Source organism: Dipodomys ordii, unplaced genomic scaffold, assembly GCF_000151885.1.
Source record: "Dipodomys ordii isolate 6190 unplaced genomic scaffold, Dord_2.0 Scaffold36, whole genome shotgun sequence".
NCBI lineage: Eukaryota > Metazoa > Chordata > Mammalia > Rodentia > Heteromyidae > Dipodomys > Dipodomys ordii.
Genome location: NW_012267252.1, coordinates 3,571,311 through 3,588,830, shown reverse-complemented (window position 1 = coordinate 3,588,830; position 17,520 = coordinate 3,571,311). Strand labels below are relative to the sequence as shown.

General features: G+C 43.0%; 2 protein-coding genes across 5 annotated transcripts in view; both read left to right on the top strand.

Annotated features, from left to right (window-relative positions):
* The first annotated feature begins 877 nt into the window (after nt 1-877).
* Nucleotides 878-7,067, top strand: Bloc1s2 (biogenesis of lysosomal organelles complex-1, subunit 2). 3 transcript variants are annotated; one of them, XM_013017542.1, is made up of 5 exons: nt 878-953; nt 1,238-1,354; nt 4,277-4,396; nt 5,283-5,387; nt 6,593-7,067. In XM_013017542.1, exons 1-5 carry the CDS (start codon nt 899-901, stop codon nt 6,622-6,624), a joined length of 429 nt encoding a protein of 142 aa, XP_012872996.1. In that variant the 5' UTR covers nt 878-898; the 3' UTR covers nt 6,625-7,067. The 3 variants fall into 3 exon arrangements, with proteins under 3 accessions (XP_012872996.1, XP_012872997.1, XP_012872998.1); XM_013017543.1 differs by having other exon boundaries at nt 940-1,037; XM_013017544.1 differs by lacking the exon at nt 878-953 and adding an exon at nt 979-1,064.
* Nucleotides 7,068-10,356: 3,289 nt separating this feature from the next.
* Cwf19l1 (CWF19-like 1, cell cycle control (S. pombe)) overlaps nt 10,357-17,520 on the top strand; it is a 28,807-nt gene continuing 21,643 nt past the window's right edge. The window contains exons 1-5 of one of the 2 annotated variants that reach the window (XM_013017858.1): nt 10,357-10,449; nt 10,949-11,033; nt 12,062-12,140; nt 13,618-13,719; nt 16,161-16,375. In XM_013017858.1, coding sequence (XP_012873312.1) covers nt 10,427-10,449; nt 10,949-11,033; nt 12,062-12,140; nt 13,618-13,719; nt 16,161-16,375 — 504 coding nt within the window. In that variant the 5' untranslated portion in view covers nt 10,357-10,426. Of the gene's footprint in view, nt 10,450-10,948; nt 11,034-12,061; nt 12,141-13,617; nt 13,720-16,160; nt 16,376-17,520 lie in introns of those variants that run through there. The other variant, XM_013017859.1, reaches the window with a different exon arrangement.

Sequence of the window (17,520 nt, the reverse complement as noted above, 5' to 3'; positions counted from 1 at the left end):
ATCCTTAGCCCTAAAATTGTTAAACTTCTTTCAAGAAAGGCTTTAAAGGCCCTAGGTTCAATTCCCAGTAACACACACAGCTGTAAAATGAAGAGAAGGAAGTGCTAGTCTGCAATTTAAGACACAGAACTCAATTAATCTAGGACATTGGGAGGGAGTGTATTTAGGATGGAGTCAAGGCTTGGAAAATAAGATTACCTGCAAACCCAGGCCTGTGGCTCACGCCCGTAAATCCTAGCTAGTTGGAAGACGGAGACCATCTCCTTTTCTGTTGGCGGCCAGGGGGGACCAAAAGTTCAAGAGACCCTCCTCCATCTCAACAGAAAAAGCTAGATTTGCCTTCCCAGATATCGTGGGAAGCTTAAAGAGAGTACAGTTGAGGCACTATCTCAAACATAATCTGAGCAAAATGGGCAGAAGGCAGGGCTCAAATGGCGGAGCTAAAAACCCAGTACATCCAACGGGGAGTGGGACGGAGAAGGCTCTCCGCATAAGCATCCATTTCCAAGTCAATCCTTTGTGACTGACACCTGCCAGGTGCGGGGTGTGCGGGCTGGGGGTAGGCAGTAGGCACCCAGGCGCCAGCCATTTCCGTGAACTGGCTAGTCCGCCATGGAGGAAGCCAGACCAGGTGGCTGGTGTAAATCGAGTGACAACTCCAAGGTGTGGCTGCAGGGACAAGAGTAACCTCGGTCTCAGAGGCCGTGACTCCCAGCAGCCCATTCACTGCGGATACTCTATCTTCCGTCTTGGCTTCGTCCTTGCACTTGGTTAGAAGTCATCATTTGAGGCGTGCCTCAAGCCGGAAGCTCAAAAAGCCAGCGGCGGGGAAGGCGGGGCGGGCGCTCCCGGCGCGCGTGCGCAGGCGCCAGGACCGGAAGCCGCGCAGGGGCGGGCCATGGCGGCGGCCGCAGAGGGTGTCCCGGAGACGCGCCCGGAGGAGCCGGCTCGAGGTACCCGGCGTGGACGGGCGTGAAGTGGCGGGCCAGGGCGAAGTGTGTGGCTGCCGGATCCGGCCGGTCGGAGAGGTTGCACCTGTGTGTCCTAGCAGGGCGACAGAAATGGTCGGGCCGCGAGCTCGGGCGTCGGGTGGGCGCGGGGGAGGCGGCGGGCCGGGCACCACGGCCGGCCGACGGGCGGGGCCGGCACGGTGGGACGGAGCGGGCTGGAGGGGAAGCGGCTCCGGATTGGGTTGGAGTGCAGGGCTGGACACTTACTCGTTTCTCCTTTGGCCTAGACGATGTCGCCGTGGAGACGGCCGAAGAAGCCAAGGAACCTGCGGAGGCTGACATCACTGAACTCTGCCGGGATATGTTCTCCAAAATGGCCACATACCTGACTGGGGAGCTGACAGGTGAGGCCGGGTCTGGGTTGATCCAGGTAGGGCTGGGTGTGGCTGAGAGAGAGGTGATGGTTTAGCATCAGCAGCTCCGCCTCCCCTTCCCATGCCCCACGCCCTGACCTCGGCCTCCTGGACCAGGAGGAAGTCATGAGTGGGAAGGAAAGAGCCCCGTCCCTTCTCAGGAGAAGCCCACCAGCCACTTTCTGAAACACCTAAGAAGACATACTTAATACAACTCTGCATGCAGGCCTCTGTAGCCATGAGAAGAAAAAAAAAATTATCCAGCCATATTATGCAAGAAATGTTTCCCTGGGGAGGGGGGAGGTGTGTTTTGAGCTGGATTGTGAAGGGAAGAATAATGGAAAAAATTGTGAATGGAATGGAGTAAGCCAACCCGTTTGTTTGACTAAAGCAGAGGTGTTGGGGCATGGGGGGGGGGGGAATGAAACAGAAATGGGGAGTGACCTGCAGATTTAAGTGTCTCTTAGGTTGCTCTGTTAGGATTTGGTGGCAAATGCTTTGGGGTTACTTTTTAGTCTGTTGTGTGTTTTCCCAAGTGGACACCTGACCTGTGTGGGGAGGAAAGTGAGAAAGGGAAGGCTAGTCCCTGGAAGCCTTTCATAGCCTTTACTATATTGTTTCACTTCCCCAGGAAATTGCTGCTAAGAATCTATGAGAAAAGAAATTTGCAGAAGAGAAGGGGTCCTGGGGCAATAATTTATTAGCCTGATTGTTTGCTTTTAAGCAAGAGAAACCAAGTAACAAGAATCTAGACTTTTGGCTTTTCAACAAAGGCCAAATATTTGGCAATACTAATGTCCATTCTTCTTTTTTTTTTCCTTTTTGTATTTTGATATTGGCTCTATCGGGCCAAGCATACTAGAAAATTAATACCCCAATCTCTCTCTCTCTTTAGGTACTGGGATAGACTCAGGGCTTTGTAATAGTGGTAGGTATAAGGGCTCTACCACTTGAGTCACACCCCCAGTCTTAATTAATTATTCCTGAGAGGCTAAATAATTGACTAATGTGGAGCAAATGCCTCCTTTAAAGAGCCTATTCTGTTTTTTCCCTCTATTAAGACCTAGTGTCTGTTGTCATTTAGCATATTCACTTACTATTGCTTTTTATAGTTGTAGTACAGAAGTCATTTTTTATACCAATGTCCCTTTCAAAACTGCCTATCTAAGTGCTAAAAATCAGAGCCACATATTCCAAGAAATGAAAGGCAGCATATTTCTTTGTGAAAGTACATAATTTTCTCATGAATTTAATATTCAAACACCTGACTTGTTTCACCCATTTATACTACTTTGCTGCTTTCTAGGTATTTGAGAGGGTGATGCTTGTTTTAAAGAGACTATAGTTTGATAGTAGTAAGAATATGAGATAACAGAGAAGAGAAACCAGAGACAAATAAGCTGGTGTAAGAACAGTGTAGATGTAGACTTTGGATAACTTGAAATGGGTATTAAGCAGTCCAAGTTGTTTCTGAGGAAGGAGGAACCATGTTTAGTGTGAAAATGTTTTCAGTTTTGGCTTCACTGCCTATAGATACTACTAGGACACCCAGATGACATGCATATGTGGCTTTACTGCTTAAAGACGATCAGAGCAGGATAAGCAGATCTGAAAGGGAAATCCTTTTGGGAAGGTACAGAGACATTTAGAAGTTAAGTCAGAGAGGTTGAAGCAGTTTATGGTAGTTGGCTTGGCTTTCGCAAAAATTGAAGTAGAAGCCATTTATTTCAGTGTGGATGGGAAGAGACCAGGGATATGAGAAGCTGACAGATGCTTTGGAAAATCATTGTATAAAATGGAATACACAGTGATAAATGAATTAGTAAGAGGTGGCCAGGCTCTAGTTTAATAACACATGTTATGAAATCCTCCAGTTTCATGTTTTCAGGCTATAGAAGTACCAAGGCCATTTTACCTTTTAAGAAAACAACACAACTTTATTTATTTATTTATTCATTCATTCATTCATTTATACGGGTACTAGGGCTTGAACTTGGGTCCTGGACCTCTTTGTGTTCAAGGCTAGTGCTCTACCACTTGAGTCACAGCACCACTTACAGCTTTTTCTGAGTAGTTTACTGGAGATAAGAATCTCATGACTTTTGTGTCCAAGGCTGGCTTTGAACTGTAATCATCAAATCTCAGCCTTCTGAGTGGCTAGGATTATAGGTGTGAGTCACTGGTGCCCAGTTCCTTCCTTTTCTTTCTTTTCTTTTTTTGTTCTGGTTATGGGGCTTGAACTCTGGGCCTGGGTGCTGTCCCTGAGCTCTTCATCTTAAAAGTGCTCTTCCAGTTGAGCCACAGCACCACTTCTGGTTTTCTAGTGGTTAACTGGAGACAAGAGTCTCACGGATTTTCCTGCTGGAGCTGGCTTTGAACCATAATCCTCAAATCTCAGCCTCCTGAGTAGATAAGATTATAGGCTTGAGCCACCAGCACCTAGCTCCTACCTTTTCTTAAGACATATATTTACCATTTCCCAAGGAGATGAACTATGACTCAAGACCTTCTGGATTTGTTGTTGTTTAAGTAGTTTTCCCATTGTTGCCTTAGTTTCTAGTTAGTCATTCAGAGAGTACAGGCTGAGTATAAAAGTCTTGAACTAAAGTGGTGTAGGCAGGTCACACCTGTAATCCTATCTACTCCTCAGACTGAAGTCTGACAGTTGAGTTTGGAGGCTAGCTGTGGCTAGAAGGTCTGTGAGACTCTTACCTCCAATTAATCTTTAAATAAAAAGTCAGGAAGTGGAGCTGTGGCTCAAGTAGTAGAGAGTTGAAGCAAAAAAGATCAGGGACAAGTCCCAGGACTGGCAACAACAACAAAAAAGTCTTGAACTATCATTTGGCTAAAATTCCACATTTCATTGATCTCGGACAAATATTAATGGCATCATATACTCTGTTTATTTTAAAGCCACAAGTGAAGACTATAAGCTCCTGGAAAATATGAATAAACTAACCAGCTTGAAGTATCTTGAAATGAAAGATATTGCTATAAACATTAGTAGAAACTTAAAGGACTTAAACCAGAAGTGTAAGTAATAATTTTTATCATTAAATTTGTTTATATGTAGTGTTCTGTTCTTGGGACTAAAGTGAGGGAGGGAACATGAGATCCCTTTCTTCTGGGGTCATCTCCTAAAAATGAATTATATAAAAAAGGTGAATTTCTTCCATTTTGCAGATTAACATATTTTGGTGATGGGTTATTTTTGCTTTTTAATCTTGATTTTACCAGTTAATTCTTAGAAGGGAAGGGGACAGAAGAGATGATAGCAAATTAATTAAACCACAAAATTCGTGAATGACAACTCTCAAAACAGAAAAGCAATAAATAGAAAATGTTAATTTAGAGCAGCTGAATTTATTTTCCCATTAACTTACATGGGACCATGCTTTCCTGGTGTGACATTATAAAGAAATTGAATAGGGAACTAGAAGATTATTTAAGGAATACTTCTTTTTTTTGGTCATGGGGCTCTAACTCTGCGTCTGGGTGCTGTCTGTCAGCTCTTCAGCTCAAACAAGTGCTCTACCACAGTGCCACTTCCAGTTTTCTGGTGGTTTATCAGAGATAAAAATCTCATGGACTTTCCTGCCTAGGCTGGCTTCTTTGAACCGTGATCCTCAGATCTCAGCCTTCTGAGTAGCTAGGATTACAGGTGTGAGCCACTGGCGCCCAGCTAAATTCTTTTTTTAAAAAAAGGAAAATTAGTAGATAGGAGACTTCCTTTGGCTAGGCTGATTAACCTAGCAGATGTCTCCCAAAGGGTCTGCTCTGTTAACGATGACTCCTGCTACCCCACCTAGTCTATTTAGGCATAGCTGGAGCAACACTAGCATTCTTACTTTCTGCTCTTTTCTTTTTTTTTTTTACATTTCTTGTTCAAGATATGTAAACATGTATTTTCTTTCTAAAGATGCTGAACTGCAGCCTTACCTGGATCAGATCAATGCAATTGAGGAGCAGGTAGCTGCTCTTGAGCAGGCAGCCTACAAGTTGGATGCATATTCAAAAAAACTGGGTAACCATTTTTATTTGTTTTGGTTTAATAAGGAGTACCCCTTAGTTAGGCCTGGTGATGCATTCCTATAATTCCAGCACTTGGGAGGCTGAGGTTGGGTAAAAAATTCGAGGCCAGCCTAGGCTACATAGAGCAATCATGTCTCAAAAACAATAGCCAATGTGATGGCACATGCCTGAAATCCTAGTAACTTTTCAGGACTACAGTTTGGGGCCAGCCCAGACTAAAGAAGTTTATAAGACTCCATGTCAACCAATGGCTAGGCATGATAGTATATGCCTGTTATTGGGAAAGCACCATGGCTGGACACAGTGGCACATGCTTGTCATCCATAGCAACACCAGCAAGTACAAGTTGGAAGATCACAGCCCAGGCATAAAGTGAGACCCTACTTCAAAAATAAGTAATACAAAAGGGGGCTGGAGGCATAGTGTGCAAGTTTGAGGCTCTGAGTTCAATCCCCAATGCTCTTCCCCCAAGTATTATTATTAGGAACAGTTCCTATACTTAATGATTTGTTAAATCCTGTTCTAACGCTTTACATACATGGGGGTGGGGAGTGGGTGGGGATTGGACAGTTCTGGATCTTGAATTCTGGGCCTGGTTGCTGTCCCTGAGCTTTTCTGCTCAAGGCTAACTTTCTACCACTTGAGCTATAGCTCTACTTCCAGCTTTTTTGATAGTGTTAATGGAGCTAAGCCTGAAGGACTTTGCTGCCTGGGTTGACTTTGAATTGCTGCCTTCAGATCTCAGCCTCCTGCATAGCTAGGATTACAGGCATGTGCCACCGGCACCTGGTATGTTTTATGTTTTTTATTCTACAAATCTGTGAAGTAATTTATGACTTTTTAATTCCCATAGGTTTAAGTAATTATGAGCACAAAGCTAAGCCAGGTGCCAATGGCTCACACCTGTAATCCCAGCTACTCAGGAGGTTGAGATTTGAGGACCATAGTTCAAAGTCAGCCAGGACAAGAAAGTCTGTGAGACTGTCTCCAATTAACTACCCCCCCCCCAAAAAAAGTAAACAAATAAAAGCTGCAACTGGAGATGTGGCTCAAGTGGTAAAGTGAAAAAGCTCAGGAACAGTGCTTAGGCCCTGAATTGAAGCCCCAGTAGAGGTACATATGCGCACACACACACATACACACCCCCAAAAACTATAATTAATGTCCCCTTCTCTCATCTTCCCTGATTATCCACAGAAGCCAAGTACAAGAAGCTGGAAAAGCGATGAAAACATATTTCTATGGGATAAAGCCTTTTTTTTAAATGTGGAAAAATTTTTTATAACACATGACCATGAGGCTGATAAATTACCCAGAGATCCTCAGCAGAAATCTATTGGTCATCCTAGGAACGTGTCAGTGATGAATAAACTGGAGGACTGTGGCTGCTCCTGAATCTTCTTTGAGTCAGTATCCCTCAGAAACTCACTTCAGATTTCCTACATTTTACTTGAATGCTTCATCATTCAGAACAGAGACTCTCAAAGTTCAGGATAAACCTGGGCTTGCCAGAGAACCAAATAAGGACCTGTCTTGTCTGATAGGATTTGATTACTGTATTGTTTTCTCAAATGTCTAGTTCTTGAGTTCATTATTCTGTAAATAGTTGTTTTTTTTTCATTAATGATACTTGTTAACTATTATTCTAAATTAAAAAGGGAAACAAAACAAATGTGGGTTTTTTTTGTTTTCAATTTCTTTCTTTCTATGCATGAGTAATTTTACTTTTCTATAACATTGTAAATGACAACATCATGAAATAATTCCAAGTCAAGTCTTAAGGACTGGAAAAATTGCTGGGCAGGCACCTGTGTCTCACACCTGGAATCCTAGCTACTCAGGAGGCTGAAATCTGAGGATTATGGTTCAGACCCAGCCTGGGCAAAAAAATCCATTGAGATGCTTATCTCTAATTGACCAGCAAGAAGCCAGAAGTGGATCTGAGGTTCAAGAGTGTCAGCCTTGAGAAGAAAAAGCCAAGCAAGAGCACAAGGTCCTGAATTCAAATCCCAGTCCCGGCATCAATAATCAAAGCCAAAAACTCTCTCAACCCCTTAGCAGAAGTAGTGAAAGGAGTGTTAATAAATATCCAGTGTGCCCTTCTGGTCTCTTCTCAGTCAGATGTCTGATGTGTACCCTTTGGAAATGTGATAAAGACAAGACGTGTGTGTCACACTGTTAGGTCAGAAGCTGGTAGCTGACAATAATAAACTTTTTAAAACATTTTCTAGTTGTGTCTGTGGGGTTGGGGCACTTCTGGGAACTCTTTCACACTAAAGACATCAGAAGGTAGGAGTTACTGAACAAGTCCAGTTTGGAAGAAAGTAATCTTATGCAAAATAGGGTATTAGCAGCTTCCAAGGTGCCTGTGGTCCCCAATTCCTGCTCCCAAAGAGCTTATTTCTGTGTCTGTCTTTTTCCACTATATGTTCTAGACGACCATTGTTTATCCTCTTTTCTGGTCCCTTTTCATCTTCATTGTTTTTCTAACCCACCTTCTTCGCTGTTGCCACAGCAACCTTTCTTTCTTTCTTTCTTTCTTTTTTTTTTACCAGAGCCTGCCTCAGCATTATTGGTAGAAACGACAGAGGCCACCGGCCCACCCTGAAGATGGTGGCCAGGGAGCCACAGCAGTCCATCCGTGCTCAGGCTGGCAGACAAGAGGTCTTCATTGTGGGGCCTTCCCGGGGCCCTGGGCACCTTTGGAGGCTGGAGCCTGGGCACCCTTGGGAGCTGCAGCCTGGGCACTTTTTGGGGCTGTAGCCTGGGCACCCTTAGGGGCTGCGGCCACCACAGCAACCTTTCCAAAATTTTTCCTGCTTTAATCCTTTAGTGATTTTCATGAATTCATTGATGAAAATTGTGTTCAAAATTTCTATTGCAAAGGTAACAGAATTCCAAGATGAGTTTTCCTGTCTTACCGCTATTTCTTCATCTTGGAATTATTCCCTGTCCATATTGATTGACAAACTTGTACATTCTTTAAGATTCAGTCTTGAGTGCTAGTCCCAGTGCTGTATTTTTTCAAAAGAAGGGGAAATCTATGCTTAGGTTACCCATGGAGTAGGGGGCATCAACATGTAGAAAAGAAGGAAGTTAGTATTTCCTACAAAAGTAATGCAAAAATTGTGGGGGAAACCAGAACTTTGTGACTCTTTCTTGAACTTCTTTTGAATCACTTGGTGTCCCCTGGTTGTAGGAACCTCTTTCCTTTGTTTCCACTTTCTTATATACTGTTTCCTTCTGCAAATTTCCCCACCTCTTCAGAAAAGCCAGCTAACAAAAAAGAAGAGGTTTTGTTGATTAAGAGACTAGAAAGCAGCTGGAAGTTGGTGGCTTATGCCACCAACTAGCTACTCAATCCTAGCTACTCAAGAGGCTGAGATCTGAGGATGGTGGTTTAAAACCAGTCAGAGCAGGAAAAACCATGAAACTATCTCCAGTAAAGCAAACGAAGAGAAGTGTGGCTCAGCTGGTAGAGCACTAGCCCTGCGAAAAAGCTCAGGGACATTCCTCAGGCCTTGAGGTCAAGCCCCAAGGTTGGCAAAAAAAAAAAAAAGGCTGGGCACCAGTGGCTCACGCCTGCAATCCTAGCTACTCAGAAGGCTGAGGTCTGAGAGTTGTGGTTTGAAGCTAGCCCAGGCAAAAAACCCGCTGAGACTCATATCTCCAATTAACCACCAGAAAACTGGAAGTGACACTGTGGCTCAAAGTGGTAGCGTGCTAATATTGAGCAAAAGAGGTAAGGAATAATAGCCAGGCCCTGAGTGCAAGCCCCATGACAGACCCAGACTCAGAAGAGAGAGAACCAAATGGAAATATGACACTTAGTTCCTGAATGAAAACAGAGTCCAGATATAAAATCAGTCTAGGAGGATAATTTCAGACCTTTAAATATGGATGCATATTAGGTGATATTATTTTTTTTTTGGGGTCCGGTCATGGGGCTTGAACTCTGGGCCTGGGCGCTGTCCCTCAGCTCTTCAGCTCAAGGCTAGTGCTCTACGACTTGAGCCACAGCACCACTTCCGGCTTTTTTCTTTTTGCTTATGTGGTGCTGAGGAATCGAACCCAGGGCCTTGAGCGTGCAAGGCAAGTGCTCTACCTCTGCGCTACCTTCCCAGCCCATATTAGGTGATATTATTGAATTAATATTTTCTACGGCAAACATTATGGTCTTGTAAGATGATGTCTTGTTAGATGTATACTGAGGTATTACTGATGACAACACTTTCAAATGATTCAATGAGAAGCAAAGTGCTTGGAGATCTTGAGAGAAAGGGAGCACAAAGGAGCAAAGCTGTTAAGGTGGTGGTGACAGACTGAATCAAGGTGATGGCCAGTGTTGTAACTTTTTTCGTAGCTTTAAAATATTTTTTTTAAGAGGTGGGTACTGGGTACATGGCAGGAATACTAGCTATTCAGGAGGCTATGTTATGTGCATCGCACGTGGCAGCCAGCCCGGGGAGGAAAGTCCTTGAGACTCTATCTCCAAGTTACTAGGCCCCTCTCGCCCCACCCCCCCCCCTTCCCGACCAAAGTGGAGCTGAGGTTCAAGAGGTAGTGTGCCAGTCTTGAACAAAAAAGCTCAGGGACAACACCTAGGCAGACCCTGAGTTCAAGTTCCAGTACAGACATACAAACATTTTTAAAAGTGTGACTATAGATTCGGCATTTGCCTTGTTCACCAGACCTATAGTATAAAGTTAGGGTTCAATATTGTGCCAGGAAATGCACTCAGCAGCTCAGCTCCGAAAGAAAGAAAGAAAAAAAACAACCCAAACCAAGCCAAAAAACATTATTTTTAAAGAATTAAGGTTCGTTTTGGCCAGTTCCTCCCTCCCTCCTTTTCCCTTCCTTGAGGCACAAGCATGTGCGACTTGTGTCCCTCTGCGCTTGCCGTCCACACCTGAATGCTCATTGGCTGAGATGTGATGACGTCTTATTGTGGTGCCGTGGCCTTTCTCTCCGGGGTGTGCGTAGTGGGTCCCAATTTTAAGTGATCGTCCCAATATTAAGCCATTGGCACCGATGGCTCAAAACCCGCTGCGCCTGTGAGTGACCCCGAATCTGAAGTGTGTGTGTGTGTGTGTGTGTGTGTGTGTGTGTAGGGTTTGTATGTGCGTGTATTTGGATGTAGAGACTGGCGGGGTGTTTCTCGGGACAGGGTGTCAGGCCGGGGGAATGAGAAGCGGAGGTCCCAGGGCTGCTGGGGAGCTCTGGTGACGTCTTTGCCTTGGAGAGGGGTCTGGGGGGAGGGCGCAAACTCGCTGCGACAGGTGGAAGCTCCCGGAGTCACACCTCCCACACTTTAAGCCAATTTGGCCAGCGACACATCCTTTCCCCTTCACTTTCGGCCACCCTATTTGTTCATTAACCAAATACATCTAGACCTCCGAGGTATTGATGGGCAGAGGCCGATAAGATAATTAGTCTGGTGCACTTCCGTGGGTCACAAGGAGAAGCTGTGGGATCGTGGAGAGGACTTGGTTCATTCAGAAAATTCTCACCGAATCACTATAATGGGACATAACGTTTACCTCTTATTTGCAGCTTGGCTTGTGGAGATGTTGAAGGGAAGTTTGATGTTTTATTCAATAGAGTTCGAGCAATTCAGAAGAAAAGTGGAAACTTTGATGTAAGATGTTCCTTTTTACTAAATTTAATTTTAGTATTTTAGTCAGCTATACTAAAATAAAATTTAATATCCTAATTGAATATCATTTCTTTGTTTTGAGTTCCTTTCATGTGAGAACTTAGTATCTATGGAGTGATGGAGGAGGGAGACCTGTTTAATATAGAATGTTTTTTGGACTTGAATCTTGTTACTTTATTACTGTGCAAAAAACCTCAAACGAGCCACGCACCAGTGGTTCAAGACTGTAATCCTAGCTTCTCAGGAGGTTGAGATCTGAGGATCATGGTTCAGACCCAGTTAGGGCAGGAAAGTGTTTGAGACTCTTAAGGCTATCCTTGAGTGAAAGAGCTCAGGGACACCACCCAGGCCCTATAGTCAAGCTCTGTGAATGGAAAAATAACACAAAACAAAACCTGAAAACAGGCTAATAAAACCTCCTGGTTCATGTATGTGTGGTATGGAATAAATCAGGTAACATGGGAATGATCCACAAACTAATGAGGTATAAATCAATGTTATGTGTGGTTGCCAGTTATACTGTAAATGCTAACGATTTACAAAACAGAATTCTAAGGTATAGTATTATTTGTTAATTGGGTTAAAGTCATGTAAAGGCAACTTGCAGGAAATGTAAGTTGTGAATTTCACAGAGGGATTTTTAAAGGTGGATTTCTTCATCACTGTGTGCTCCTAGGAAGGAGAAGGATGGTGAAGAGAGCCGTGGAATGGCAAAGTAAAACTGGGAATATTTGAAGAACACTTGAATTGTGACTTCTTTTGAAAGTCCATTTCCCTCACTCTTCTCCCTGTCCTCAGGAACAGGGAATTGGCTGGTCAAAGAGCTAAAGTTTAGTAATTCATGGAATGAGTAACTGTCACATTGCACCTCAAGAATTGTGCATTGAAATGCTGCAAATTAATGAAGAACAAAAACCTAATTTGAGATGGTCATATAGGTTATTTGCATGTTATTATCAATAATGTACTATTTTAAAATCTCATATATTTGTTTAAAAAACTCATTTTAGCTGCTGTTGTGTGTAGGAAATTTCTTTGGCTCCACCTCAGATGCTGAATGGGAGGAGTATAAGACTGGCATCAAGAAAGGTATAGACATTTTTATTTAGCATATGATTTCTAACAATTTTAAGTGCTGTAGTTCTTGTTGGACTGTTTTTCACATATTAGTTACTTAAGAATTTCCTAGGGGCTGGGAAGGTGGCTCAATGGTAGAGTGCTTGCCTTGCATGCATGAGGCCCTGGGTTCAATTCCTCAGCACCACATAAGCAGAAAAAGCCAGAAGTGGAGCTGTGGGTCAAGTGGTGAGCACTAGCCTTAAGCCGAATAGCTGAGGGACAGTGCCCAGGCCCAGAGTTCAGGCCCCACAACTGACAAAATAAAAACAAAAAAACCCCAAAATAACAAAGAATTTCCTAGTCAGGTGCCAGTGGCTCACACCTGTAATCCTAGCCTCAGTAATGTGAGATCTGAGGATCATGGTTCAAAGGCAGCCTGGACAGGAAATTCCATGAGACTATTATTTCCAAGGAATACTCAGAAGCCTGAAGTAGATCTGTGGCCCAAGTTTTAGGGTGCCAGCCTTGAGCGAAAAAGCTCAGGGACAGTGTCCAGGCCTTAAGTTCAGTCCCCAGTACCACACATGTGTGTGCGTGCATGTGTGTGCACACACACACATTTCCTTCTTTACAGGGATGGTAGTACCCACCTATAATCCCAGCACTCAGGATACCAAAGCAAGAGAACTGAGAGTTCCCAAACAGTTCATGCTACATAATAAGATCCTCAAGGGGCTGGGGGTTTAGCCCAGCAGAAGGGCGCCCGCCCGGCGCGCGCAAGGCCCTGGGTTCGGTCCTCAGCCCTGGGGGGAGGAAAAAAGCTACAAAAGACCAAAAAAAAAAAAATAACACAAGGCAAAGATCCTCAAGAACACAAATAAGCTGAAAAATGTGTGTGTGTGTGTGTGTAAAATTCCCCTAACTCTGTATTGAGCTAGAAAGTGTGTAAATGAGTAATAATCATGTTCACATTTTGAATTTTGTTCCAGGAAAATAATACTTATTTAAACTGACAACTGAATTAAGTGCAACCAAGTGTGCTTTTTCTTTTTTTCTAGTTTTAGTGTTTTATTCATTAAATTCTTTAGGTCATAATTTTTTCCTCATTATAAGTTGTGATTTCCCCATTATAAGTTGATCGACCACTCTAAGAGTTCACTTCAGTGGCACTGTGGCCAAAGTGGTAGAGTGTTGCCTTGAGCAAAAGGGCTCAGGGATAGTGCCCAGGCCCCAAGTTCAAGTCCCACCATGACTGACACCCTCCCCTGCCCCACAGAAAAAAAAATTCACTTCATTAGTCTAGTGACATTGTTTAATAGTCTAGTCAAGCCACAAGAAGACTGGCTTGTCTTTAGTGGTGACTACATTCCACTTCCACATTTAGCATTGCTATAGGAGTAGGAGGAGGAATGCCAGACTGCTTACTCTTGCTGAGTATTTTTCCCAAAGCAATTTTTCAAAGGAGGTCTGATAACTTTTTTGGTATCATGTCTGTTTCCTTTACAAGCTCCTATTCAGACCTATGTGCTTGGTGCCAATAGTCAGGAAACGATAAGATATTTCCAAGATGCCGATGGATGTGAATTAGCTGAAAACATTACATACTTGGGTAAGTTCATATTTTTTGTTTGTAATGAATATAACAAACTTTTCAAGAATTAATCTCCAAGGAAATTTTTGACTGGATTCCTCTGCCCTTATTGCCTGAGAGAAAAAGGATGAGTAGGAGGTGTTCTTCTGCAATGTTTGTTTCTGTGCGGTTAGGACCATAGAACTTTTTTGTTGTCTCTTCAACTTCCCCTCAATCTCCTTGTGTTCCCTTAATTCAGTATATAGCCTTTTAGCCAACTAGAGAGGTAAACTTACCCATAGAGTATGGAGCATTTAAGGTATAAATTATGTTCAGTAAAGAAAACTCCATCTATATGCTTTACCACAATCCTCGCTGGATATATACAGCTTACTTGTTAAGTTAGGCTTCTAAATAGCTTAGCTCTAGGTTTTATGCTAACATTTTGGAAGGTAATTGGAGAAAAGAGTCTCACAGATTTTCCTGCTCAAGCTGTCTTCAAATCACGATCCTCAGATCTTAGCTTCCTGAGTAGCTAGGATTATAAGTGTGAGCCACTGGTACCTGGCTTGAAATAGCTTTTTTGATATCCAATTAGAGAAATGAGCAGTGGCTTTTTTTTTCTTTTCTTGGGATGGAACCCAAGACTTGGGCCCATATTCTACTATTGAGTCCCATTCTCAGGCTACAAGCCTGAGATGGTGAGCATGTGATAATGTACTTATAGTACTGCAGAACATCCAACAAACAGTTGTAATGGGTAGATCAGTGTTGAATAGTATAGGCTTTAGGGAGTTAATCGTATAAAGATAAAAAATAAGAATTTGTTAGAGAAGAGATAAAATGAGAGGGGAAGCAAGAAGATGATGGAAGAAACTGAGAGTTAAAATATTTAGCATGAGCCTGGCTCTGGTAGGTATAATCCTAGCTACTCAGAACACCTGAGATCTGAGGATAAAGGTTTGAAGCTAGCCCAGGCAAGAATCTGTAAGACTTACCTCCAAGTTGCCACCAAAAACCCAGAAGATGCTATGGCTCAAGTGGTAAAGCATTAGCTTTGAGCAAAGGAAGCTCAATGACAGCACTCAGGCCCTGAGCTTAAGCCCTAGGACTGGCACATACACACATACGAGTATGCACGCACAGAGATGAAAGGGAGGTTAAAAATTGATGGAACAAAATCTGGAAATTAGCAGAAAGGAATGGAATCAAGTCCACAAGCTGAGAAGATAATATGAGATAAGAATAGAGTCTCTAGGGCTGGAAAGGTGGCTTAGTGGTAGAGCGCTTGCCTTGTATGCATGAGGCCCTGGGTTTGATTCCTCATTACCACATAAGCAAAAAGAAAAAAAAGCCAGAAGTGGTGCTGTGGCTCAAGTGGTAGAGCGCTAGCCTTGAGCTGAAGAGCTGAGGGACAGTGCCCAGGCCCAGAGTTCATACCCCACGTCTGGACCCCTCCCCCCCCAAAAAAAAAGAATAGAGGCTCTGATTTTAAAAAACAATTGCTATTTTCAAGTGTTTTCTTTTCTTTTCTTTTTTTTGTTGGTTGTGGGGCTTGAACTCTGGACTTGGGCACTGTCCCTGTGCTCTTCAGCTCAAGGCAAGTACTCTACTGCTTGAGCCACAGCACCACTTCCGGTTTTCTAGTGGTTTATTGGAGATAAGAGTCTCACAGACTTTCCTGCCCAGGCTGGCTTTGAACTGTGATCCTCATTTCTCAACCTCCTGAGTAGCTAGGATTACAGGCGTGAGCCACCAGTGCCCGGCCTCAAGTGTTTTCTTTCACTTGCAGCCTTCCTGAAGAGAATTTTTTTTTTTAAGTTTTTGGTTGGCTTTGGGGCTTGAACTCAGGGCCTGGGTACTACCCTAGGCTCTTTTGCTCAAGGCTAGCACTCTGCCACTTTGGGCCACAGCTCTACTTCTGATTTTATGATGGTTAATTAGAGATAAGAGCCTCACAGACTTTCCTGCCCAGGCTGGCTTTGAACCATGATCCTCAGATCTCACCCTCCCGAGTAGCTAGGATTATAGGCATGAGCCACTAACTCTTGGCTTGAGAATTTCTTTTGTAGACTAAACATTCTTCAGAACTACAAGTCATTTTTCTTTCCCCCTATTTCTTCCTCTTTCCAGATATCTTGTTTCTTTCAATCTGTATAGAATATTCTTTAAACAATAGAAAGCCTCCTACTTGGTCACTGCTTCCCAAAGTGTATCAATAATATTTGAAAGGTACTGGGTATAAATAGAGCAGCCCATGGGTACCAGTAGCCTCCATATAAGGACTGTTCAGACTTACTGAACAGGAATACTGTTGAAGTCAGGTTAACTGTAGGGCCACAGAGTTTATACTCTTTCAGGTATATGGAATGGCAGAAATAAAGGAGGTTTCTGACAAGGGCAGAGAGATTTCTGGCCATCTTGATGGCATTTTGTTCTGAAGTTTTGACTAACAAATATCCATTTTTCTTTCAACCCAGGTCGTAAAGGCATCTTCACTGGAAGCTCAGGACTGCAGATTGTATACCTCAGTGGGACAGAGTCTTTAAGTGAGCCAGTCCCTGGTTACAGTTTTAGCCCCAAGGATGTGTCTTCTCTGAAAACAATGCTGTGTTCAACATCCCAGTTTAAGGGTGTTGACATCTTGCTTACATCCCCATGGCCCAAGTATGTGGGGAACTTTGGGAATTCTTCTGTGAGTAGTGCTTGTTGTTGGAATTTCTAAAACAAATGACAATGGCTTTAGTTGGGGTTTTAAATATATAATTTTTTTCTGTTTATATTGGATATTTTAGTTCTTAGTAGTTCTTTTGTATTTAATGCTCAGAAAAAGCCAGAAGTAGTGCTGTGGCTGAAGTGGTAGAATGCGAGCCCTGAGCACAGAGAGGCTCAGGGACAGTGCCTATACCCTGAGTTCAAACCCTAGGACTGGCAGAAAAAAAAAAAAAAAAAAGTTGTATATGAAGGCAGAAAGCATCAGCTGAGCCTCAGTGGTGGGACATTTAAGAGTGTATTTGGGGACAAAACTCCATGAAGGATTCAGAATTAACAGTAATGGTCTAGAAGTCAGCCCTGTACACTACTTCCTGCCAACTCCAACACCAAGTATATGAGACCAAAGAAGCAACAACATACCAACCTTTGTCAGGCAGGATGTTGAAAGGAGAAGGGATGGAGCTTTCATGATTCTCTGCAAGAAATAAAGCCCTTTCATTTTGAGGGGGAGAGAAAAGTCTAGTTTGGGGAAGCTTTGGTCTGAGTTTATAACAATACAAAGTATTTATGGAGGAGAAAATAAGATAGTTCATCAATTCCTAAGATACTACAACTTACTTCAAGGCCAGTTCTCTGCCCCTAATCAGAAATATGCAGGAAGAAAACATGTTTCCACTAAGTACAGAAGTTCCTGCTAATTTAGTGGGGAAAAATATTGGGTAATTTATTTCTGGCTCATCCCTTCTTTTAAAGTAAATAATGTCAAGGGTGACAGCACATAATTTGCTGTTAACAAGCTAGGGGTATTCTGGAAACAAGTCTAACCTGACAAACTTCATGTGACCTGCAAGCCTTCTAGTAAGCTGCTGTAATGCCCTTCCACACACCACTAGTTCCTTGAATAAAACAGAATATTATATGATTGTGTGTTGAGATCCCTAGATAGTTTATGGATCCCAGAAGATCTGAAGGATAACTTTTAATTTTTATTTTTTGTATAATATATTTGCACTGTCAAATATATAGGTACACTACAAAGCACATAATAGATGTATGGTTTCAGGTTCCAGAAAGAGAACTAACTTTCCAAAGTATTTTTTTTTTTTTTTTAGTGAAAAGGGGACT

Excerpts from the sequence above, each read along its gene's own strand:
- Bloc1s2 (XM_013017542.1), top strand. The coding sequence starts at position 899 with ATGGCGGCGGCCGCAGAGGGTGTCCCGGAGACGCGCCCGGAGGAGCCG. Across the intron at positions 1,355-4,276 it reads CCTGACTGGGGAGCTGACAG|CCACAAGTGAAGACTATAAG; the intron begins GTGAGGCCGGGT and ends TTTATTTTAAAG. Across the intron at positions 4,397-5,282 it reads AAAGGACTTAAACCAGAAGT|ATGCTGAACTGCAGCCTTAC; the intron begins GTAAGTAATAAT and ends TTCTTTCTAAAG.